The 24,012-nt window shown below is 47.8% G+C and overlaps 1 protein-coding gene across 2 annotated transcripts in view; it reads right to left on the reverse strand.

The window, feature by feature from the left end:
- Positions 1-805: 805 nt before the first annotated feature.
- The window catches only part of LOC137167485 (26S proteasome non-ATPase regulatory subunit 4), a 60,730-nt gene continuing 37,523 nt past the window's right edge, over positions 806-24,012 (reverse strand). The window contains exons 1-10 of one of the 2 annotated variants that reach the window (XM_067569690.1): positions 20,235-20,362; positions 14,828-14,968; positions 14,189-14,303; positions 11,687-11,773; positions 9,177-9,245; positions 3,212-3,427; positions 2,994-3,102; positions 2,229-2,360; positions 1,520-1,587; positions 806-1,161 (exon numbers count right to left, since the gene is read on the reverse strand). In XM_067569690.1, the coding sequence (XP_067425791.1) occupies positions 994-1,161; positions 1,520-1,587; positions 2,229-2,360; positions 2,994-3,102; positions 3,212-3,427; positions 9,177-9,245; positions 11,687-11,773; positions 14,189-14,303; positions 14,828-14,968; positions 20,235-20,260 (1,131 nt within the window). In that variant the 5' untranslated portion in view covers positions 20,261-20,362 and the 3' untranslated portion in view covers positions 806-993. Of the gene's footprint in view, positions 1,162-1,519; positions 1,588-2,228; positions 2,361-2,993; positions 3,103-3,211; positions 3,428-9,176; positions 9,246-11,686; positions 11,774-14,188; positions 14,304-14,827; positions 14,969-20,234; positions 20,363-24,012 lie in introns of those variants that run through there. The other variant, XM_067569691.1, reaches the window with a different exon arrangement.

Raw genomic sequence — 24,012 nt, forward strand, 5'->3', positions numbered from 1 at the left:
TGGGGAAGGCACTCAGGATTTTATTTCCTTTTCCACAAAGGTCCCTATGTACCACAAAGCCGAGAAGAGGATGTATTTAAGATCAGCAAGCCAGGGATGTTACTTGGAAGGTTAGATTTGGATTCAGTTCAGTTTAAGGCAGCTCTGCTCCATGAAACCACTTCTCTAAGTTAGGGGACCTGCATGCTAGAGGGGCTCCAGACCATGCAATGCAGCTTTCCATGGGAGAAACCCTATCTACACACAAGTTGTCCTGCTTGAACTACTACAGCAATACAACACCTCCACCATACCCCCAGGTACACTTTTATCTCTGTGTAAAGGTGCTTCACACAAACATAGCTATTCCCACACTGAAAGGGGATGCACTACTCCAGTATAAGACCTCTCTATCCCAGTATAAGGCACATTTATCCCAGTATAACCAAGTCCACACTAGGAGTTGTTCTGGTATAATTATATCAGTAAAAAGAGAATCATTCCTTTGACAGTTATACCAGTAGAAAAACTGTCTACAGACCAAGCCTAAGAGATGCAAGGATTTCACTTGGACCCAGTTAATCTGGTTTAGGTGAAGACCTCTTCCCCCTCTGTAGCCCCTTAGGTGTAAGTGGGCAGCTTTCCCTGGAGGTGGGTCCCCCATCACTGCAGGGATTTTTGCACCCTGCTCAGAAGCAGTTGGTCCTAGGCGGGAGTCAGGAGACTGAGCACGTTGTACCTGGCTTGGGCCAATCTGCCAATTCCTGTGTGCCTATAAGAAAATCTATTAGCATTTTCTATAGTTACTTTAAAAGGGAGATGAAAAAAAATTTAACGTTTTTATTAACTGTTACATCAAGAAAAAAAATCCTACCCTCGCCCTGTGATCGCTCCGCAGCTAGGAGAACAGTGATTAAGTAAATTGAAGTTATTAGGTTACATGGACCGGAACATGCAGGGCTGAGATTATCCCAATCGCTTGTCAGTGGGAGGGAGGCCGGTATCCCAAGGCCATCATTTCTTCTCCTCTTCTTTTTTGTCCTTGTTCTCCTTGGAGGCCTGCGAGGCCAAGGAGCCCATGGCGTTGCGGATAGCCTCGTTGTTGGGGTCGACACCAGGCAAGTTTTCAAGCACACTCTGTAGAAACTCTGGATCCTGCATCACGTCGTAATCATCTTCTTCCTGCACAGCATGTAGAGAGAGTCATTCCCCACTCCTTATCCATATGCTGGGATCTAACAGGCTGGCAGTGCTTGCTTGAAACACTCCACCCTGTGAGCAAGTGCTGAGTATGGTTCCAGGAACTCACTGAGGCTGACAGCTCTTTATAAGGGAGTTGGGAGTGGCTGTGTGGGAAAAGGGGGACCTAGGGTGCGAGCTGAGCAGCCCAAAGGGAGGAACCCCAGCAGCAGCCAATCCTGTTGACAAGGCTTGAGCAGAACTGTTCTGTTAACCAAGTCTAAAGAGGGGGTAGTTTTGGACTCTATATAGAGTGGATGTCTTGAGAGACTGGGAAAGGGGCGCATTGGTAAACCATCACCTTGGTAGGTTCTGAAGTGTCCATGGCTGCACTGCTATCAACCTCTGCCGATTCAGCTTGGGCAAACTCTGAAGAGAGGAAAGAAACATCTTGGCTACTGAGTATTCACCACCACCTTTACTGCAATAATATTTATGCTGGATTGTCACTAGGGTGTGTATGTAAAGATACTGCTTTGAGGCAGATCACCTTCAGTTAGTGGCTCAGGAGTTTCACAAACAAGATATCCACAATTGCAGGCCTTTGGGCCAGGAATCTGTCAGCACTTGAACCCATCCTTGCCTTACCAGCTATGCCGATGCATAGCCACACACTGAAAATCATTCCCTCCCCACTGAGCGGATGCCCCCTGCTACAGACGGCACAGTCAAGATTTACCACAAGAGGTGCCGGGGATAATACTGATGCGTGCAGCAGGAAGCCCCAACGCAGAATAGTGAGAGTTGAGAAAGGAGATTCAGGTCTGAAGGCCTGACATGAAGGTGCTGACACCTCTCATCCTTAGAAAAGTAGGACATTCATGGGATTCAGGCCTGCTCAGACAAACACTCACTAATTTTGTGCATCTCAATTTTTAGATTCCCAACCTGTGTCAGATGTTTATAGGTGTCGAGAACCTGCTGCTGTCTCTGAATTCACTGGGACAGCTCAGTCAGCACAGGATTTGGCTTCAGGCATTAGACGGATGTGATAAATTCTAGCCACTCACCTGGCCCTTGCAGAGACATCTGCATGGCATAAGCAATCTGCTCCTCTTCTGTCATGCTACTAAGGTCAGGCAGCCCAGCTCTACCAAACTCCTGCTGGGTGATCGTCATCTTCAATAAGGCATCGTCCGATTCTGGCACAGGAGTCAATACAGTACACGTTCCTAAAGCAATTCTCCCACCAATTTCTAGAGTGCCTTTCATCAACATGGGGCCCACTCTTCACCTTTAAAGAAGAATCCCTCCCCACCACTGAAGTGCAGCCACATCTGGGGTGGGGTAAGACAGCTGCATAAAGCGCACAGCAACAATGCACAACAGTTCGGGACAGGAAAAATACTGTCTCCAACTGAAAGTGCAGGGGGCAGTTTTAGGGATGGCAGAGTGTACTTGCCCGAGTAGGGATTGGGCTGGACGCTGGGGCTATCAGTATCCTTATGGCAAGTGCCATGGGATCTCTCACAGTGAGAGTGATATGGGCCTCCTTTTACATCTCACGTGAAGGGAGCACCAGACTGGGGGGCTCTAAGGAACCACCACACTGAAAGGAAGTGCACCCATCCCTGATGAATCCCCTGCAGCACCTAGGTGTCCGTCCCATCTAAATGCAACCCAGGCCCTGCTTCGCACTGGTGGCCGGACAGGACTCGAGCACACAATGGTCTGGCTGCATCAGCACACTCCCTTTCCCCTCTGCACTGAACTGCCTTACTCTGCTCACCCTACCCCCCAATGAAGACGGACTGGATCCCTGCCTGGTTTCTTACCATCCCCACCAGTGGTTGCAATCCCTGCCTCAGCAGCGGAAGCAGCTGCAGCTCTCCTGGCCTCTTCCTCCTGCCGCTGTCTCTGCTCCTCCATGGACACACGCAGCGCCTGTGGAGAGAAGAATCGGGGCAGAGACAATGGGGTAAACTCACAGCAAACAGCACATTCACAACCATTTGGCTCCTTCAAAGTCATTCTTGGTTCCATCATCTCTTACCAGAGCCAGTTCTGGGTCTGCGCTGGGATCCACTCCAAACTCAAAGTCGCTAGCGCCAAGGCCAAGCATGGCACCGCCCTCCCCAGCCAAAATGGGGGAGCTGATGAGGGCATCAGCAAGGCTCGGGCCAGGGGGCACAGTCACCAGGTGGGAACCAGTCCCATCCTTGCCGTTTAAGGTGTTAATGAAGGCAGTCAGCTTGTCTGTGTTGGCTTCCTAGAGGAGGGGACGAGAGAGGGGTTAGAACCCAGGCGGACTTCCTCCTGTCGGCTTGATTCAAAGGAGATGATGCTGGGCTGCACTAGGAGCTATAAGAACCCTGCAGTGCTCTTACCAGCTGGTATTCAGGGAACTCATCTCTAAGTAAAGAAGCACAAAGACTGGTGATCAGTATGCACTGGGGATACAGAGACACATCACGTCTCAGAGCGGGAAGAGACCATCTGTGTTATGGACCTTCTCCAATTAAAATCCCCCCATGAAGTCCCTGTGCAGAGTAAGAGGACAGTCGGCCCTGAACTTTGCTCTGCTTAATTCATCCCGAGTTTGCTCATGTCTAGAGTCCTACTTAGAGGAAGTATCAGCAATTTCCTTTCATAGTGCTGTGACCACACTGGAGGATCAGGAACTTTATGGCATGGATGTTATCTGGCAGTCAGCCTGAAGGTGTTACCAGCAACACTAGAGATGAGATTCTGCCCCACAACCAAATCAAACTTTGCCCTATTTCTCCCCCTAAGATGGGCACCCCATATCTTGAATACAGCATTAATTTTCATACTGTTGCCCTCCACCATGATCAATGTTACACTGAGGTTTTGCTGCATCTATCCAGATAGGGCAGTTCAATGTGGTAAGGCATCAGGACCCTCTGCTTTGAATCCGGATCATCAGCTACACTGGGAATGGTTGTGGTGGGTTTCTGGGACTCAGCTGTCTTGGCTTAGGGAATACTCATTCTCCGCTGAGTAGGGGTTGGCCCAAAGGGAAGTAGGGTGGCTGGGGTATCATCCGGGCATCACTGATGCCACACACACTCTAACAATCAGGAAAGAACAGTCCCAGAACTGAAACTGGCCCGGTGAAGGCTGCTCCCGCCAAGCAAGTATGTCCTTCGGAGACCTGGAAGTGGCATAGGGATAATTGGCAGCATGTGACCTCCCGAAGAAAGAGAACCCATGTGCCCACCATGCAGATAGAAGTAAGGAATCGTTTTCATCCTCTCTGCACAAGTACTACGGCGGAGAATGATTTGGAGGACCCTTCAGAGGGAATGGATCAGAAGGAGACCCATTTGATCAGAAGGCAAGGGATGATTTCTCCTAGGGATGGGGGTTCCACGACCACCATTCCCAAGAGGAAGAGATGGGTGATGGTGGTCGGGGACTCCCTCCTAAGGGGGACGGAGTCATCCATCTGCCGTCCGGACCGGGAAACTAGAGAAGTGTGCTGCTTGCCTGGAGCTAGGATTCGGGATGTGACGGAGAGACTGCCAAAACTTATCAAGTCCTCAGACCGCTACCCCTTCCTGCTTCTCCACGTGGGCACCAATGACACTGCCAAGAATGATCTTGAGCGGATCACTGCGGACTATGTGGCTCTGGGAAAAGAGATAAAGGAGTTTGAAGCGCAAGTGGTGTTCTCATCCATCCTCCCTGTTCAGGGAAAAGGCCCAGGTAGGGACCGTCGCATTGTGGAAGTAAATGCGTGGTTACGCAGGTGGTGTCGAAGAGAGGGCTTTGGATTCTTCGATCATGGGATGTTGTTTCAGGAAGAAGGACTACTAGGAAGAGACGGGATTCATCTAACGAAGACAGGGAAGAGTATCTTCGCAGACAGGCTGGCTAACCTAGTGAGGAGGGCTTTAAACTAGTTTCGACGGGGGACGGGGACCTAAGCCCGAAGGTTAGTGGGGAAGAGGGACACCGCAAGGAAGCAGAAGGAGGAGGGGGCAGCAGGGGAGGCCTCCCGATTCATACTGTGAAAGTAGGCCAGTCGACTACTTATCTCAAGTGCCTGTACACAAATGCAAGAAGCCTGGGAAACAAGCAAGAGGAACTGGAAGTCCTGGCACAGTCAAGAAACTACGACATGATTGGAATAACTGAGACTTGGTGGAATAACTCTCACGATTGGAGCGCTGTCATGGATGGGTATAAACTGTTCAGGAAGGACAGGCAGGGGCGAAAGGGGGGAGGAGTTGCACTGTATGTAAGAGAGCACTATGACTGCTCTGAGCTCCAGTATGAAACTGGAGATAAGTCAGTTGAGTGTCTCTGGGTTAAGCTTAGAAGCAAGAACAATAAGCGTGATGTCGTGGTGGGTGTCTGTTACAGACCACCAGACCAGGAGGATGAGGTAGATGAGGCTTTCTTTACTCAATTGGGGAAAGTTTCCAGTTCACAGGGCCTGATTCTCATGGGAGACTTCAATCACCCTGATATCTGCTGGAAGAGCAATACAGCAGAGCACAAACAATCCAGGAAGTTTTTGGAGAGTGTCGCTGACAATTTCCTGGTGCAAGTGCTGGAGCAACCAACTAGGGGCCGTGCTTCTCTTGATCTGCTGCTCACAAACAGGGAAGATTTGGTAGGGGAAGTAGAAGTGGGTGGCAACCTAGGCAGCAGTGACCATGAGATGGTCGAGTTCAGGATCCTGATGAAAGGAAGAAAGGGGAACAGCAGGATACGGACCATGGACTTCAGAAAAGCGGACTTTGATTCCCTCAGGGAACTGATGGGCAGGATTCCCTGGGAGGCTAATATGAGGGGGAAAGGAACCCAAGAGAGCTGGCTGTATTTTAAGGAGACCTTATTGAGGGCACAAGAGCAAACCATCCCGATGTGCAGAAAGAATAGCAAATATGGTAGGCGTCCAGCTTGGCTTAACAAAGAAGTCTTTGGCGAACTTAAACGCAAAAAAGAAGCTTACAAGAAGTGGAAGCTTGGTCAGATGACTAGGGAGGATTATATAAACACTGCTCGAACGTGCAGGAATGAAATCAGGAAGGCCAAAGCACAATTGGAGTTGCAGCTAGCAAGGGACGTGAAGGGGAACAAAAAGGGTTTCTACAGGCATGTTGCCAACAAGAGGAAGATTCGGGAAAGTGTAGGCCCCTTAAAGAAAGAGGGAGGCGACCTAGTGACGGAGGATGTGGAGAAAGCTGAGGTACTCAATGCCTTTTTTGCCTCTGTCTTCACAGACAAGATCAGCTCCCAGACTGCTGTACTGGGTGGCACAGAATGGGAAGGAGGCGAACATCCCGCAGTGCTGAAGGAACAGGTTCAAGACTATTTAGAAGGATTGGACATTCACAAGTCCATGGGGCCGGATGCAATGCACCCGAGGGTGCTGAGGGAGTTGGCTGAGGTGATTTCAGAGCCATTGGCTATTATCTTTGAAAGCTCGTGGCAACAGGGGGAGGTCCCTGAGGACTGGAAAAAAGCAAATATAGTGCCCATCTTCAAAAAAGGGAGGAAAGAGGATCCGGGGAACTACAGACCGGTCAGCCTCACCTCAATCCCTGGAAAGATCATGGAGCAGGTCCTTAAGGAATCCATTTTAAGGCACTTGGAAGAGAGGAAGGTGATCAGGAACAGTCAACACGGATTCACCAAGGGAAAGTCATGCCTGACCAACCTGATTGCTTTCTATGATGAGGTGACTGGCTCTGTGGATGTAGGGAAGGCGGTGGATGTGATATACCTTGACTTTAGCAAAGCTTTTGATACGGTTTCTCACAGTATTCTTATCAGCAAGTTAAAGAAGTATGGGTTGGATGAAAGGACTATAAAATGGATAGTGAACTGGCTAGAGCATAGGGCTCAACGAGTAGTGATCAATGGCTCCATGTCTAGCTGGCAACCGGTCACAAGCGGAGTTCCCCAGGGGTCGGTCCTGGGGCCGGTTTTGTTCAACATCTTTATTAATGATCTGGAGGATGGGGTAGATTGCACCCTCAGCAAGTTTGCGGACGACACTAAGCTGGGGGAGTGGTAGATACCCTGCAAGGTAGGGATAGGATACAGAGTGACCTAAACAAACTGGAGGATTGGGCCAAAAGAAATCTAATGAGGTTCAACAAAGATAAGTGCAGAGTCCTCCACTTAGGAAGGAAGAATCCCATGCACAGCTATAGACTGGGGACCGATGAACTGGGCAGCAGCTCTGCAGAAAGGGACCTGGGGGTAACGGTGGATAAAAAGCTGGATATGAGTCAGCAGTGTGCCCTGGTTGTCAAGAAGGCCAATGGCATATTGGGCTGCATTAGGAGGGGCATTGCTAGCAGGTCACGGGAAGTGATTATTCCCCTCTATTCGGCATTGGTGAGGCCGCATTTAGAATATTGTGTCCAGTTTTGGGCCCCCCACTACAAAAAGGATGTGGACAAGTTGGAGAGAGTCCAGCGGAGGGCAACAAAAATGATTAGGGGGCTGGAGCACAGGACTTATGAGGAGAGGCTGAGGGAACTGGGCTTGTTTAGTCTGCAAAAGAGAAGAGTGAGGGGGATTTGATAGCGGCCTTTAACTACCTGAAAGGGGGTTCTAGGGAGGATGGGGCTAGGCTGTTCTCGGTGGTGGCAGATGACAGAACAAGGAGCAACGGTCTCAAGTTGCAGGGAGGGAGGTCTAGGTTGGACATTAGGAAAAAGTTTTTTACTAGGAGGGTGGTGAAGCACTGGAATGGGTTACCTAGGGAGGTGGTGGAATCTCCATCCTTAGAGGTTTTTAAGCTGCGGCTTGACAAAGCCCTGGTTGGGATGATATAGCAGAGGTTAGTCCTGCTTTGAGCAGGGGGGTTGGACTAGATGACCTCCTGAGGTCCCTTCCAACTCTAATATTCTATGATTCTATGAATTGGAGAAGAGAAGGAAAGGGAAAAAACCACCAAACCTATTGTTTTTCCTACTCACCTGGAATGTCATTACCAGCTTGGTCCTGAAAACCAACCACCAAAGTCTTTTAAAGTGGTTACAAGATTCTTGCATAGCCACAGCGTTGCAGCTCAGCAACATCATTCGGAGGCATAGGGGACTACATGGGGCATTTCCAGCAAGGATGAGATAATCCAGGAATTCACTTACCTTGATGGAGGGGGGTCACCTCACAGAACTAAGCACTGGTCAGTCAAAATTCAACCACACTTTTATTACCAACACCACCCCACTGCTCCTTAGCCTTATACCACAGTGCAGAACTCTGCCCAAGGAAGACTGAAGCCGACCCTGACTAATGTAGCCAGTAACTCTCTGAGAAGCGTTCTGGAATATTAACAGTACATTTCATGAACAATAGCTAAAGTCTTCGATGTATGGTTGCAAGGGAACATGGGAACTTCACACTACCTTAGAAGTTTCATCCTAAGAATCCATTTGGTATTTTAAATACAAAGGGTAAAGTATGTTTTACGTACAAAAGTTTGTACTCCAAACTGATAAAGATGGAGGAAACTCAGAATCATAGTTGGCTTTTTATTTTCAGCCAGAACATTGTGAAAAGGCAGGCGACTAAAGTGTGCAGAAACAAAGTTAAAAAAAATATTAAAACCAAAGAGGTCCTTCAATACCTTCATTTATGGAAACAAAAGATTTTTAAAATCTAATTTGTTTTCTTTTTTGCCCTTCACTGATGGTGAGTCTAGATCAGTCAGTTTCACTTTTAGTTAGAGCCAGTTTTACTGAAGCACTAGCATAAGTGTGAAATGTTTGGTTTACAAACACAGCAGGGGAGTATCTGAGAAAACAGTCTTCTTTGGAATCTGTAAAATATTAATGGAAGGATTTCTATTGTCTGAACAGATCAGCCTTAAAATTACTGCTGAAGAGATTAAGATATGGGGAACTGTGTTAGTATTCCTCACTTGTGTTCCCAGATAGATAGGAGCCAAGTATTTGAAAATAAGATGTAAATCCCTGGCTTGGGTTTGTATTTCAAAGACTCCTAGGAGACCAGTTTAAAAATCTCACCTCTTCTCCAAAGTTGATAATGTCAACATTTACTTTTTCCTTTTTAAGGCGCTTTGCCAGTTTCACCAGCTGCAATGAAGAGAAAAGAGTGTTAGCCTTTCATCACTCATCTTCAGCTCCCACATCTCCTTCACATAACAAAGCAGACAAAAACACGTGGGATTCGTTCATCAGGGCACAAAGCCAGATATCATAGCCTCCAATTTACAGGTGCCACAGTCTCTACAAGTTTCAGAGTAAGAGAAAATGTACAGTAAAATGTTTGAGAGGTTTCATCTCCATTATACTCCTATGAAAAGCCAAATAGGCCAGAACAACTTAAAATCAACCTTAAAGCTAGCAAGCTTCCGATATTCTTTTAAAAAGACAAACTGACAATCTGAATTACTTGAGGTCACCTTTTTAATTGTATGTACCTTGATTTAATTAAAAGGTATCTATCTACAAATTTTTTTCTTCTTTTTAAATAAAAAACACCCAAACACAATTAGAGTTTAGATTTCTGATTGTTTGATGCTCGAAGGTTTTTTTAAAGCTGCAACCGGAAATTTAAGCATGATCTGACATATGATCCGATTTAGATTCCCTAACCTACTTTTACAAGGGATTCAAATGTTACTGGCCATCAAGAGCCTTGCTAGCATTCCTCTGACAAGGAATTCCGCAGCTCGTATGGTCCCAGTGTGTACTGACAAGTGGTTGAGAACAGATCTGGCTTCAATGCTTCCATCACTGAACAAAGTTCTCTTTCCCCAGTTCTGTTCTTCCACAGGTATGAACTGCAATATCATCTGACCACAAGGCTGAGACAAAGAGACAGGCTCTCCCATCTAGGGCTGTCATTCATTATTGTTGTTCTTGAGGTCCTGCCACTCTGACAAGGGAGGGATAATAGTGCCATTGTTAGGAACAGGAGCAGCTTTCAGCCAAGTGGACCTGCTGCACTGTGGGGATTTCCTTCCTTGGGGCATGTATTATGAGAACTGGGACATTACCTAGGAGACAGCTCAGTTGTCTTCATACTATTCCTAGGGATTTCATTTCACCTGCAAAGTGAAAAGTGGGGCAATACCGACATTACAGATCAGAATGTGAGGTCTACAGGAAATAGGATGAAAGATTTGGATAGACATTCCCTCTCCACATCCTGTATGTTGTCCATTAAGGCATAAGGTCTTAGGGTTTGTCTACACAGTTCTAGAAGGGTGTGATTTCTAAAGCACACCAGTGTGTCATGCACTTATTGGCTTGGGGAGACAATGCTGGGGCGAACTATAAATTCCTTACGCTACACAAGCCAGTTAGTGCGCAACATTTTGGTACACCTTAGAAATCACATCCCTAGCACGTATTGCCGTACAATTAGATCCTTATCTTGAAAAGCTCAGCACACACTTTTGGGCATTATATAAATAGTCTTGACAGAATAAGATTTTTTTTTCCCCTTCCTTTTTTTTTTTTTTTTTTTTTTTAAATAATTGCGATCGATATTGACACTTATTTTTAAACTTTTTTTTTTCCTGTTTTTATAGATTTAAATTTTCACAGTTGCAGGGAAATTATGGGGAGGTCAGACAGTTAATTATAAATCTTTAACTTTTTGAATCTCAACATCACATGTCAAAATATACCAAGTAAATATTCTTAAATCAAACTCTAGTAAGTTCTCAAGTAGCATTTTTCTTACTTTGCCCATCTATAAATTTCGATTATCATAGATGGAAATATTTTTCATCAGTTTGTGTGTGTATGGTGAAATCAACATTTACCAACGTTTACCAATAGAAATCTAATCCTTTCAAGCCTATGTATAAAATAGGATAAAGGAGACTCTGTTTTGATAGAAATTTGTATTGCCTGAGAGAGAATATGTATTCTCTAAGAGAGAGCAAGATTGTTTCATTGCATCATTCCTTCTTTTCCATTTTCACTCCCACCCAACCCCTTTCAATAGCTCACATACTAGCAACAGGGTTTGTCAGCTAAACAGTGGTCTCATTGGGACACAAGCTTTGAGTCTTACTGTTCTTGGTACAGATTCAATATTATTATCAATGCTCAATTAACATTCTTTAGAACCAGGTTTTCTGGATATAAAGACTGACCAACACAGCCAGTTCTGAAATACATTGAATAGTTCCAGTTTCAAAAAAGCAGCAATTATCAGGTATTTGATACCATGGTGATGAGTAGTATAAACAGCTAAAGAAACTGCTTTGAAGACTGAGGGCTTCACTTAAAACATTGCATTGGCACGGCTGCACCACTTCAGTGAAGATGCTCTGTGCCGATGGAGAGAGCTCTCCTGTCGGTGTTGTTAATCTACCTCCCTGAGAGGCTCCCCCGTCGACCTAGCGCTGTCTACACAAGTGTTTAGGTATGGATTTTTCACACCCCTGAGGGATTAGTTATACCAATATAGCTCTGCAGTGTAGACCAGACCTGAGGGTTCACCATCACAGACTAAACACACCCGTGAGATTTCATCTAACTGGTTGTGCTTTACTCACATCTTTCTCATTATCTTCCACAGGACTTCCAACAAAGGCAATGATGCGCATCTTGTGATTCTTGCCTTGACGATGTTTCAAAGCCAACTGGAAAATAAGAATTGTCATCCATGGTGAACATAAGAATGTGAGAACAGCCATACTGGGTCAGACCAATGGTCCATTGAGCTCAGTATCCTGTCTTCTGCCAGTGGCCAATGCCAGATACTTCAGAGGGAATGTACAGAACATGGCTATTATTGAGTGAACCATTCCATCACCCAGCCCCAGCATCTGGCAGTCAGAGAGACACCCAGAGCATGGGTTGCATCCATGACCATCTTGGCTAATAACCACTGATGGATCTATCCTCCATGAACGTATCTAATTCTTTTTTGAGCCCACTTATACTTTTGGTCTTCAGAACATTCCCAGCAACGAATTCCACAGGTTGAAGTACTTCCTTTTGTTTGTTTCAAAACTTTTGCCTGTTAATTTCATTGGGTGACCTCTGGTTCTTGAGTTATGCTAAGGGGTAAACAACACTTCCCCAAGTCACTTTCTCCACACCAGTCATGATTTTAGAGACCTCTAGCACATCAACCCGTAGTCATCTGTTTTCCAAGTTGGACAGTTCCAGTCTTGTTAATCCTCATATGGAAGCTGATGGTGACTGATTTATTAAGCAAATGTAAATGCCCAGCGTGCGTGCACACATATACCCTTGGAATAATGGACTAAAGCTGAGCTAAATACCAGGAGGCACTTTTAAGAAGCAAGATTCATTAGGCTGAGGAGTATTTTCAAGATGATGAAAGCCGTATTATTTGAGATTTACACCCACATTGAGCAAAGTGCTGGAGAATACATTGTAAAATGATCTTCACTGACCTAGAAAACGGGCTAGAAGTGATAATAGGTCTCCACCCCAAACACTGTCAAGGATTTCTAAGGCTCTGTATGCTAGTGATTCAGGACAAGGCAACAAACTGCTTTTAAGTGTCTGCTGCTTCTACAAGAAGCTTTAGAAGGAACTGGCACTAACAATGCCACTTCTCAATCAAAGGATCCAAGTATAACAAATATTAATCTAGCTGCATTTGTGAGGCAGATATTTTGATCCTCATTTTACACCCAAGGAAACTGAGGCAAGAGAGAGATTAAGTGACTTACTCAGGGTCCCTAAGGGTATGTCCACACAGCAACTAGACACCCGTAACTGGCCCATGCCAGTTGACTTGGCACCCTGTCTATTTCACTGCGATGTACATGTCTGAGCTCGAGTTGGAGCCTGGGCTGGAAGGCCCTGCAATGTGGAGGGTCACAGAGCTTGGCCCAAGCCCAGAAAACTACACAGCAATAAAACAGCACTGCAGCCGAAGCCCTAAGAACCCAAGTCAGCTGGCATCGGCCAGTCGCAGGTGTCTAGTTGCTGTATAGACATACCCTAAGTAAATCTGTGGCAGATCTGGCAACAGACCAGAAGGTCTGACTCCAAGTCCTATGCCTTAACTACAAGACCATCCTTCCCCCTCTCAATAATAGCTTTCCAGATGTACATGGCAGCGGATGAGATGAGAAGCACATATACCAGGATTGAGCGAAAGAACAGGAGAGAAGGGAGTGACTAAACCCTAAGACCTATTCCAGATGTTTAAGGGAAACAAAGGCATCCCTCCTTTGTGGGTGTGAATTGCTGGAATTTGGCCCCCATAAACTGGCTGCATATACATGAGATGTATTTCAACTGTATCCCTGCAATTTTGTATCAAATCAAATGCCATCTCCAAAGACTCTGAGCTTCTCTCTAGTTTATATTTCTCTTTCTTCCCCTTCACCAAACAGCCTCATTGATTTTCTCACACAACTTCTCAACAGAATTATTCACCATGGTAGCAGACTGGAGTTGTAGCAGGATTACATTAAATCCCATAACCTGGCTCAATTCCAACTTGAGTAGTTACCGGTCACTTGTCTAAATTCACCCTGCACTTTCAAATGAAGATATTCAGTATCCTAAACTGCTGGGTAGCAGGGCTATACTCTGTTAAACAGCTATTGTGTTCCACCCAGAAACAAACACCATGATAAGGGTTCCACAGGGGTAGCCGTGTTAGTCTGTATACAGCAAAAACAACGAGAGTTCTGCAGCACTTTAAAGACTGATAATCTTTAAATTGCTACAGAACTCTCATTGTTTTTACTGTGCTAAGGCTTTATTTTAACAACACCAACCCCTTATCTAGCAGTTTTCATCCACAGATCTCAAAGCATTTTACAAATGAGGTTAATATCACTATCCGTATTTTACAGATGGGGACACTGAGGCACAGTGACTTATTCAATATCACCCAGCAGGTCAATGGCAGAAGCAGAAATAGAAGCCAGGTCCCCTGAGACATAGCCCAGTGCTCTATCTACTAGGCCACACTAGCAGTTAGCAAAGTGCTTTAGGATGAGAGGGGCTATAGAAATATAAGATGATGACTCATTTAAGAGAAAGTAATGAACACCGTCACTTACATGAGCAACTCTGATTCCTGTACAAAAGGTAATTTTCCCTTTGGGTTGCACCGAGTGTAATTTGGAAAGGATCCGTCCCGTGTCTGGAGTAAGTGTAGTCAACACTTCACAGTTACTAAAACAACATAAATGGTTGCATTGTTATAGAAGTCCTTTCAAACCATTAATAAACCCTCCCAATTCCCCTTGAAAGGCAGTTTCCTTTTATAGATGGGGAAACTGAGGCACAGTCTCCCACAGTCACATGGAGAAACCAGGGGCTGAGTTGACAGCAGAAGCCAGTTCCTAGGTCTGTGCTCAATACACTAGATAAGTGTTTCTCAGCCTTTTCAGGTTGGCGCTCACTCATGCAAGGTCAGAAAGGTTTGTAACTCCCTTAGATTTACTAATGCATCAATGATAAGCCTGTGTAATTTGTGTATTTTGAGAGGCTGACGGAATATTTGACCTTGCAGGATCAAGGTGTGCAGGGAGCAGGATCTCTGTTATAGATTGTATTATACTCCTCACATTACTCCCCCACTCCCAGGGGGGTTGCAACCCACTGTCTGGGAAACCCTACACTAAACCACTCCCATCTTCTGGGTGGGAGAGCAGGAGTCATTTTGATTTCTAGGAGGGGGAACTCTGCAGACATACTTCGCTAAGGTAATGAGCCCCACATTGTTCTCTGGGTTGCTACGGGTTTTCGAGTGGCACACAATGTTGACAGCGTCTTGCTGGGCTTGCAGGCGGGTAGGTAAAAAATCTCCATTTCTCATGTATTCACTGTTGTCGACACTGAAATACAAAGAGAAGCAGATAAGGTCAGAACTGAAACACAGGCTAGTCTGGTTTTTACCCTAAGCTAGCTCATGACAATGAAGCCTCAGGACCCTAGATCTGTGGTCAGACTGCTAGCAGTCAATTCTTCAGGCAGAGAGAAAGAGAAAGAAAGATACAAACAGCCCACAAAAAACGTCATGGGTTCTTCAGACAAGAGAAAACTGACCTACAGAAGTCCCATATTTAACACACTCAACGGTCTTGACATTCAGACCTAAGAACCAAACCTATTTTAAAGCCCTGGTTATAGTAGGGCAATCCAGGGGCCTGTCCTTCGAGAGCCTCAGTCCATGAGTCCTAAAACGAGGCCTGGCGCTCCTTCTCCCTGTAACTGCAAGCTGAAGAGCACTTGACAGCACCTGCATGGTCTAAGTTCTGCAGGTGAACACAAAGAACAAGCAATTTCTCTTCATCCATCAGCAGTATTCGCCATGGCTGGAGACAAGATAAAGAATAGCTTGACCAATCTGATGGGGCAATAACCATGTTCCTATCAGGATACAGACACATACACAAGCATCTCTTAGGGGCATGAGCATTTATTTGACATTTTAAGAAGCAGTCTACAGCTTTTTGATATTATAGCAACTTAGCACGGCTATAGCACTTTTCATCTGTAGCTTCCAAAGTGCTGTGGCAAAGGTAGACAAATATCCATGCTCCCATTTTACAGATAGGGAAACTGAGCCCCAGACAGGGAAGAGACTTCCCCAAGGTCACACAGAGTCAATGAGAGCTGGGACTAAAACTGAGGTCTCATGTGTCTCAGCCCCAGGTGCTAATGCAGAGGTCCCCAAACTGTGGGGTGCAGGAACGTTCAGGGGGAGGGGCGCGGCCAGCCCCCACAGGGATCACAGAAGGCATGCTACCTAGCCCTGCTCTGCCCCGATTTCTGCTCTGGGCCTGCCTTGGTGCTGGGCCCCCCATTGCAATCCCTGGCTGCGGCCCCCGGCCCCCCATTGCAGTTCCCATCCACGGCCTCGGCCGCCAGGGTCCCTGGCTACCACAGCCCCGCTCCCAGCCTTGGCCTCCAGCCCTGACTGCAGACCCCTCCCCCCCGTCCCCAACCATGGCCCCACTATCAGTTCCAGCCAGACAGGTGCAGGGGCTGGGGGACATGCAGACAAGGGTAAGGGGGGTTGTGGGGTAAAAAGTTTGGGGACCACTGAGCTAATGAAACATTCAATGCAGGCCAGGCTCTTGGCAAGCTGTCAATATGGCTTTGTCCCAGAGTTCAGGTATCCCCTGTTATACAGATTTGATTGTTTGGGAGGCAGTGATGTCTAGTGGTTAAAACAGGAACTGGGAAGGAGGAGTTCTGAGTTCTATTCTGGACTCTGCCACTAACTCACTGGGCAAGTCACCCCTCAGAGCTTCATTTCCCTCCCTAAGTGTAAAATGAAGCTAATTCTCACTTGCTCTTTGCAAAATGCTTTGAGCTCCTTGGGTGCAAGTTGCCATATATGTGCATAGTATTATCAAACAGTGAATTACCATCTTAGTGGTTTCACTTGTGTTCCCAAAGTAGATTAATATTCTGGCTCCCCCTCAGTTAAGATGATGCTAACAAGACAAGATAGTCCCTGCCGTAAGTCTGATTTACTCTCTACCCACTTGCTGGCTGACCCATTCCATGCAAGCTAACACATCTATAACACTGAGGGCTAGTACAATAGGACTTTCATTAATATTAGTATTGGCTGAACAAAGAGGGGCCAGACACTCAACTTGATGGCATGTCTGTCGATAACATAACCTTGGAATGCCAGAGCCGATCCATTTCAGGGAATGTTCAATCTAGGCATTAATGGGCAGAACCCTATCGATTTTGGTGAAAAACAAAACTGGGAAGGAGGAGACATAGGGAGCCCCAGGCATCTAGTTAGCTGAGTTACCAGCTTCAACCAGTCTGTAATTCTCTGTAGATCAAGGAACCAGTTGATGGGGCCACTGTCATCTTCCACGCCCCCCACATCTCAGCTCTTCCCTTCTTCCCAATAGAGTTTAAAATGTCGAGCCTCTGAATGACATATCTCCCAGACAGAAGAAACAATGGTGGGGAAATGGAGGGCACACAAAGCCCCTGAAAAGGGGCAAGGAGGGGTTGCAGAGAGCCCCTGAACTAAGGCACACCAACAGCTTGTGGGGCGAATGGAAGGAAGCAAGGAGCCCCAGGTGTGTGCAAGGAGCTCAGCCCACAGAAGCAACTACATAGTAGTTTTGCTTCTGTGCAATTTCAAACCTTTCACATACAGAACGTCAGTGCACAGGATCCAGTTTTAATCCTTGCTCTCTTAGCTTACAACACAAAGCCAGTTTCTCATGCCCTGTATTAAAATGCAAAACTGTTACACTGTGTGCTGCTGAATGCAAATATTCTTTACTACAAAAAGCAGCCATTCATTGACACAATGAATGGAAGCTAATGTGTGTAATAAGACATAGTACATGGCATATAGATTTCAAAATGCTTTGCTCACATTAAGTCTCATATCAAACCTGAGAAGCAAGTTAATATTCTTATTTTACCAGACACAGATGTCATGACTTCCCAAGGTGACACAGTACCAGTGGCATGACGTGGGCCAGAAACCAGGATTCACAACTCCCAGTGCTCTGGTCTAATCCACTACACACACCCGTGGCCCAGTCCTTCTTGCCCTGCACCTTGTGCAGTCATTGTGTAAGAATGAGGGTAAATACACTGCCAGACCAGAAGGGCAGCCCACTGCACCCATTCTGCAATGGTATAAATGACCACACATTGTACAGGACAACAATGGACTGGACCCACTAGATCTGGGAGTTTATACTCCAATTTGAGAAATCATTCCCCCCAAGTAATGAAATCAACAGCTGCAAGAGAACAATAATTAACCTGACACTGTCTCTTATTTGGGTCTGACACAGTTACTTAGCAAATCAAGCTACTAGGAAATTACTCAGCAAGTCAAACTACTCTGATGCCTCTGTCCAACTAAGTGGAGAGCTATTTAGATACAACCCACAAGGGAAGTTTTGTGCATCTTATGAAACTTTGCCATTGTTTCATTTGATAATTAGACTGCAGCAACTAATGGGTCTGAGGTATTGTAGTAGCCATTATCTTTATTGTGCACCAGACAATAGTATGTTTAATAATAACTTTAGTGATTTTTTATGCATTTCTGAACTACAAACATTTTCTGTGCCTGATTTTAGCTCTAGCTAGGAGTTTGGTAATATAGAAGGCAAAACGAACACCACCATTTTACTTCACATCTGGTATTAAGCAACAGCACAACACTAATACAGTCGGATTACAGCTGCCCAGGATTTCATGCCAGCCATGCATTAATTCACCTATACACACCAGTCACTGAAAGTGCGGAGGAAGAAAGGGGGTGTGAGCTGAGAGGGCAAAAAGGTTATTTAGCTCTCTGGGAGGGGAAGTCAGACACTGTACCCTGTGAACAGTCTCCGTTGTCTGCTCCTGTAACAAATTGCATTGGGCCACATCAAACTCCAACTAGCCTTGCTTGTGCTATGAGATAATGTGCAGGGGATGGATGGGCAGGAAGGTTGGTGGTTGAATCCAGGCCAGGCTAGAGGCAAGTTAATAGAAAGAAGGCCCTGGCTATCTTTGTTGGTCCAGTGTGAAGTGAATGAACTAAGTGCAGCTATGTCAAATGCTGCCACTTCTCAGCCACAACTGATTCTCCCAGAGTCCGCCCTTCCCCATCTCCCAGACTCTGCCCGCCACACACATTTTGCCCTGCAGCTTCTCCGCAACATCAAGCCCTCCCCAACCAGTATCAAACATTGGCCCTATCCCAGCTGACCCAAATGTCATGACACCCCAGGACTGCCCCACTTCTGAACCTCCTGTCACAGAGTGCCATCAGCCTATCATTCTCTGCCTACCAGCCTAAAGCCTTCCACAGCCAAGGTGAAGCTCCCCATCCAAACAACGAGCATCTCCATAGCCCTCCCAGCCCAAACGTACATCCAGCAAACAACTCTCCCTGCCCTTACTTCAGCCAGCGCCCTAGCTCCAAACCACCTTCCAGCCTGGAATGGACACCCAGCTCAGTCCCCCCACCAGCCCAGCACTAACTTTTCCCCCAAATAAAGACAGCAATTCCCACCATCTTGTAACCATCTCCCCCATCCACTCCCCACTGCCTGACTTTAACCCAGCCCAGCTCCAGACCCCATGTCTGGCACTAGCCCTCCCCAAGTCCCGCACCTCAGCCTCCTCCCCCTTACATCTCTCCAGCCTGGGGCTATGCCAGCCCTCCTCCTGCCCGACCCTAATCCAGCCCTCCTACCTCCCCACCCCGAGCTCCCCTCACCCCAATCAAGTCAGCCCTGCTCCTCTTCCCCACCTCCCGCCTCTGAACCAGACGCCCACCCTGGTCCCGCCCCCACTTGCCCCCCAGAGTCTCCCCACCCTGCCGGTTCCACATCCCCCCCATCTCCACACCAACCCTCCCCTGACATCCCCCCATCCCTACCCCACCGCACCCAGGCCTCACCCGCCCCTCACCTCAGGGTCCTGCCCCCAAGAGCCTCCTCGGCCTGACATATTCCACCCCCACCTGCCCTCCTCCGGCCGCCCAGCCAGCCCCGCTCCCCAAACCCCCTTTCTCCTGACTGTGCCCCACACGTGGTCCTGCCCCCCAACCCCCCAGTGTCTCCTGCCTGAGCCAGCTCCACGCACTCCCCGGCTCACCCCCACCTCGACAGCCCCCGGCCCTGCGCTTCCCCCCACCCCAGCCGATTCCACCCCCTCACCGCCCCCATCCTCCCGCAGCCAGCTGCCTCCCCCGCGGGCCTGAACCAGCCCCCCAGCTCCACCTTAGCCCCCCCGAAACCCCCTCCCGGCCCTGCTCCGCTCCGCTCTGGGGCCTGGGCGAGCCCCGCTACCTGCCCCCACCCCTGCTCCGCTCCGCCCCGCCCCGGGGCAAGCCCCGCAACCCTGCCCCCCCGCGGCACCTGGGCGAGGCCCCCCCTTGCCTGACCCTGCTCCACCTCAGACTAATCCTCCTCCCGCCCAGCCGGGCCTAGGCGCTAGGCAACGGGGCAGGAGCCGGGATGACTCAGGGAAATCCACGGGGGCCGGGTCCCCCTTCTTCGGCCCGGCCCGGCCCGGCCCGGCCCCTCCCCGGGGTCTCGGCCCGGACCGACCCCGCCCCGCCCCGCCCGTCTCGGGCCGCCCCTCGCCCCGGCCCCTCCTCACCAGACCATCGTGCTCTCCAGCACCATCTTGCCTCTCTCCGAGACACAGACACCGGCAGCCGGGCCCGGGCCTAGCGCTCAGTCAGTCAGTCAGCCTACAAGCCACCCTCGCACTGGCCCAGCCTCCAGCCAATCACCGGCGTCCATCTTGAAAGGTCGGCCGCAAGGCCCGCTGGGAGTTGTAGTTTCATCTCGTCTTCCCCCAAAGTGACTGCAGAAAGTAGGACAACTTGGTTCCAGGCAAGCAGGTTCTCGTTGGACCTAGCGCCCCAGCCTGGCAAAAAAAAAAAAAAAAAAAAAAAAAAAAAAAAAAGGGCGCTGGTGAATCCTCTCACCCAGGGAGATTATTTGCATTTTATTCCCCATCTGGGTGGGCTTTGGCTCTGCAGGTATTGCCTTGGAAATATACCGGCCCTGATGCAGAATTCACTTGCCGGCCCTTTGCTGTGATGACAATGGGGGAAAAGAGAAAGGCGAGAGGTACAGAGCTGGGAGGGCATTTGTAGGTTGTATGTTCAAGCCCCACCAGAGTTCTGAGCTGTCAGGAATTATTCTGAGGATGTTCTCTGACCTGCCTTATACAGGAGGTCCAGATGGGCGCAGTGTTCCCTTCTGGCCTTGCAATTTATGAATCATCTTCTTGCTTGTAAATAGTGGGGAAAGAAACACACAAACTCTCACCCAAGGAGCGCTCAAGAAGGAATTTTGCAAGGATGGCATTTAAAGGGTTTTCTCTCTTGGAGGAAACAGCAGCCGTTTAAAACTGGCCTTGCGGGAATGTACAAGCCCTGTATTCCCAATTTAATCTTTGTAGATGCACCATTGCTACAATGATTCCGAGTGTGGCTGCCCCCCCCCAATGAGTGAGTCCTTTACAATGTGTACCCACAATTCAAGTACATGTAGGAGTGCAGCATCTGTTAATTGTTTGGGAGTAGTGCTTGGATGGGTTCCCCCCCCAACATGTTTCCTTAATCAGTATCACATTTAGCGTCAATCCATCCCTGCCAGTTGAAATTACCCAGAGGATGGTAGCCTTGGATTAATAGGCTTGTGGTAACTAAAAACTCCCACATGTACACCGATAAATCTTGACTTACAGTGTAAACAAAGATACTAGGATCTTTTGTTAATTGTTTTAAAAGCAGCTGGGATGAGATGTCCTGACCATATTAGGCCATTGGGGGTCACTGCACTACCAGCTCAAGAGGACAGAGCAGGTACTTGTGTTTCTGTGGAAGAAATATTTTGAAAGGTGGACTTGATGTTTAGATGGTGAAATTCAAGGCTAGAACCACTGCACATTTTATTTAGGGATTCCTGCTGCATGAGTGGCTTGTGATGATCTCTCTGCCCCATGTTTAAAGTCAGCCACAGTAACAAAACAACGAGCTTTGTTATCTTAACTTACTTCATCCATCTTTAACAGTAGTCCCCAAACGTGTTACCCCACGCCCTCCTTTATCCCAGTCCGCATCCCCACTTTACCCCCCCAGCTGGGGCTGGAAATGGGACCACAGTTGGGGACTGGTGGTCAGGGCTGGGGGCCATGGTGGCCAGGGGCCAAGCCAGTTCCGGGTGCTAAGGCTGAGCTGGGGTCGGAGGCTGTGGCTGGACCCGGAGCAGAGCAGGGCTGAGTGGCGCTCCCTCCCTGCATCCCTTGGGGGGCTGGCCCTGGGCCTGGCTGCGCCCACCTGAATGTTCCTCACCCCGCAATTTGAACACCTCTGATCTATAAGGGAGCCTATGTGGTCTAGTGCGTAAGGCACTGGACAGGAAGCCAGGAGATCTGGGTTCTTCTCTTCCTGGCTGATTTGGTTTGAGGATGGGTGAGTCACTTCCCCTGTTTCCCCTCCCACCCTTTGTCTGCCTTGTCTATTTAGATCATATAAACTCCTCAGGGCAGGGGCTGTCTCTTGCTATGTGTACATATAGCAGCTAGCACAGTGGGGCCCTGATCTCAGTTAGGGCCTCTAGTGGCGATTGTAATATTAATAGTAAAATAATAGTGATTTTTTTCATCAGTAGACCCCAAAAGTGCTTTACCATGGAGGTCAGTTTCATTATCCTCATTTTCCATGAGAAAAACTGAGGCACAGAGAGGGGAATTGACTTGCCCAAGGTCACCCAGCAGGTGAGAATTGTGAGCTGTTCAGTGCAGGGACCGTGGCTTTGTAGGTGTTTGTATAGCACACAGCACAGTGGGGTCTTGAGGCCTCTGGGTATTACCACAATATAAACAGCAAATAGTATGTCCCCCTTCTGACCCAGCTGGGTCACATACATTTCAGACTGGAGAACCCTCCCCACTCTTTTAAAAATGGTTCCCTGGTGGACGATTGTTGGTACATTCTGAAGGCATGTTCCCTTGATGGGGGAGCTCTGACGCACTATGATTTCATCGAGTGATCCCTTCTCAGGACTGGCTGGCCAATTCATTGTAGAAGGAACCCCGGCTAGGGGCCATTAAAAACAAGAAAGTCGTGCCGGCAAGGAGTGCACAGACTGTGATGTGAAGAAAGCAACAGCTCTTTGAAAAAAAAAGGGGCTTTCCAACACAACAGACACTATGATTCAAACAGACCACAGCTCTCATCACCCGGCGGTAGGATGTAGGCTGGTCTGCACGCAAAGCAAGAGAGCAGGTTCAGTTGGGCCTCCTCCCAGTTCTCCTTAGCTAATAAACCAGCCAGGGATTCCCCTAACTGTGCTCTGTGTACACTGGTGGTATAGGAGCGGGATACGCCATCCACTCATGTCACAGAATATTTTGAAGGAGGTGGAACATGAACCCAGGAAGGTTGGGAGCCGCTGTGCCAGACCAATAAAAACAACAGCCTTGAGGGGAAACGTGAGCATTCTGCTACCCTCAGGCACAGAGCATATAAAAACACAGCATGTCCGAGGTAGGCCCATTTGACGTTCAGCAGAGTTCAGCTACAGTTTGACGTCCTCGTAAGGAAGGAGGAAAAGAGAAATCTGAGCCTTGTATCTTTCATCAAAGGGTTGCAATATGCCTGAAGTTCAACCTTTCTGCCTTCTCTGAGAAGTAAGTTGGTTAGGGGCAAGGTCCTTCACAAGTTATCCTTGCCCTCCCTAGTATGTTGCATTCAGGATCAGAGGTGGGAGCCAAACTTTCAGTTGTCCCATGAGATCAGTCTTTACCATCCGCTTCTTACATTTTTAAAAAAGCACCTTCGTGTCTTCTCCCCTTCTGCCCCTCACGCCTGGGACAAGCTACCTGTAAACATCTGCAAAACTACGTCATTATCCTCCGTCAACAAGAGATATTAGAATTGGAAATGCTGCAAAAATGATGAGGGGGATGGACTAGCTGCTATACGAGCAGAGATTAAAAAGACTAGGACCGTGCGGCTTAGAAAAGAGACAACTAAGGGGGATATGACAGGGGGTCTACAAAATCATGAGTGATGTGGGAAAAGTGAGTAGGGAAGTGTTATTTACTCCTTCACATGACACAAGAACCAGGAGTCACCCAATGCAATTAACGGGCAGCAGCTTTAAGACAAACACAAGGAAGCACTTCTTCACACGACGCACAGTCAACCTGTGGAACTCGTTGCCAGGCCAAAAGTATAAGTGGGTTCAAAAATATAAAATGAGATAAGTTCCTGGAGGATAGGCCCATCAACGGTTATTAGCCAAGATGGTCAGGGACGCAACCCCATGCTCTGGGTGTCCCTAAATGCCAGAAGATGGACTGGACGATAGGAGATGGATCAATCAATAATTGCCCTGTTCTGTTCATTCCCTCTGAA

This window comes from Emydura macquarii, unplaced genomic scaffold (assembly GCF_026122565.2).
Source record: "Emydura macquarii macquarii isolate MOO-44397 ecotype Brisbane River unplaced genomic scaffold, CSIRO-AGI_Emac_v2 contig_2924, whole genome shotgun sequence".
NCBI classification, from domain to species: Eukaryota; Metazoa; Chordata; order Testudines; family Chelidae; genus Emydura; species Emydura macquarii.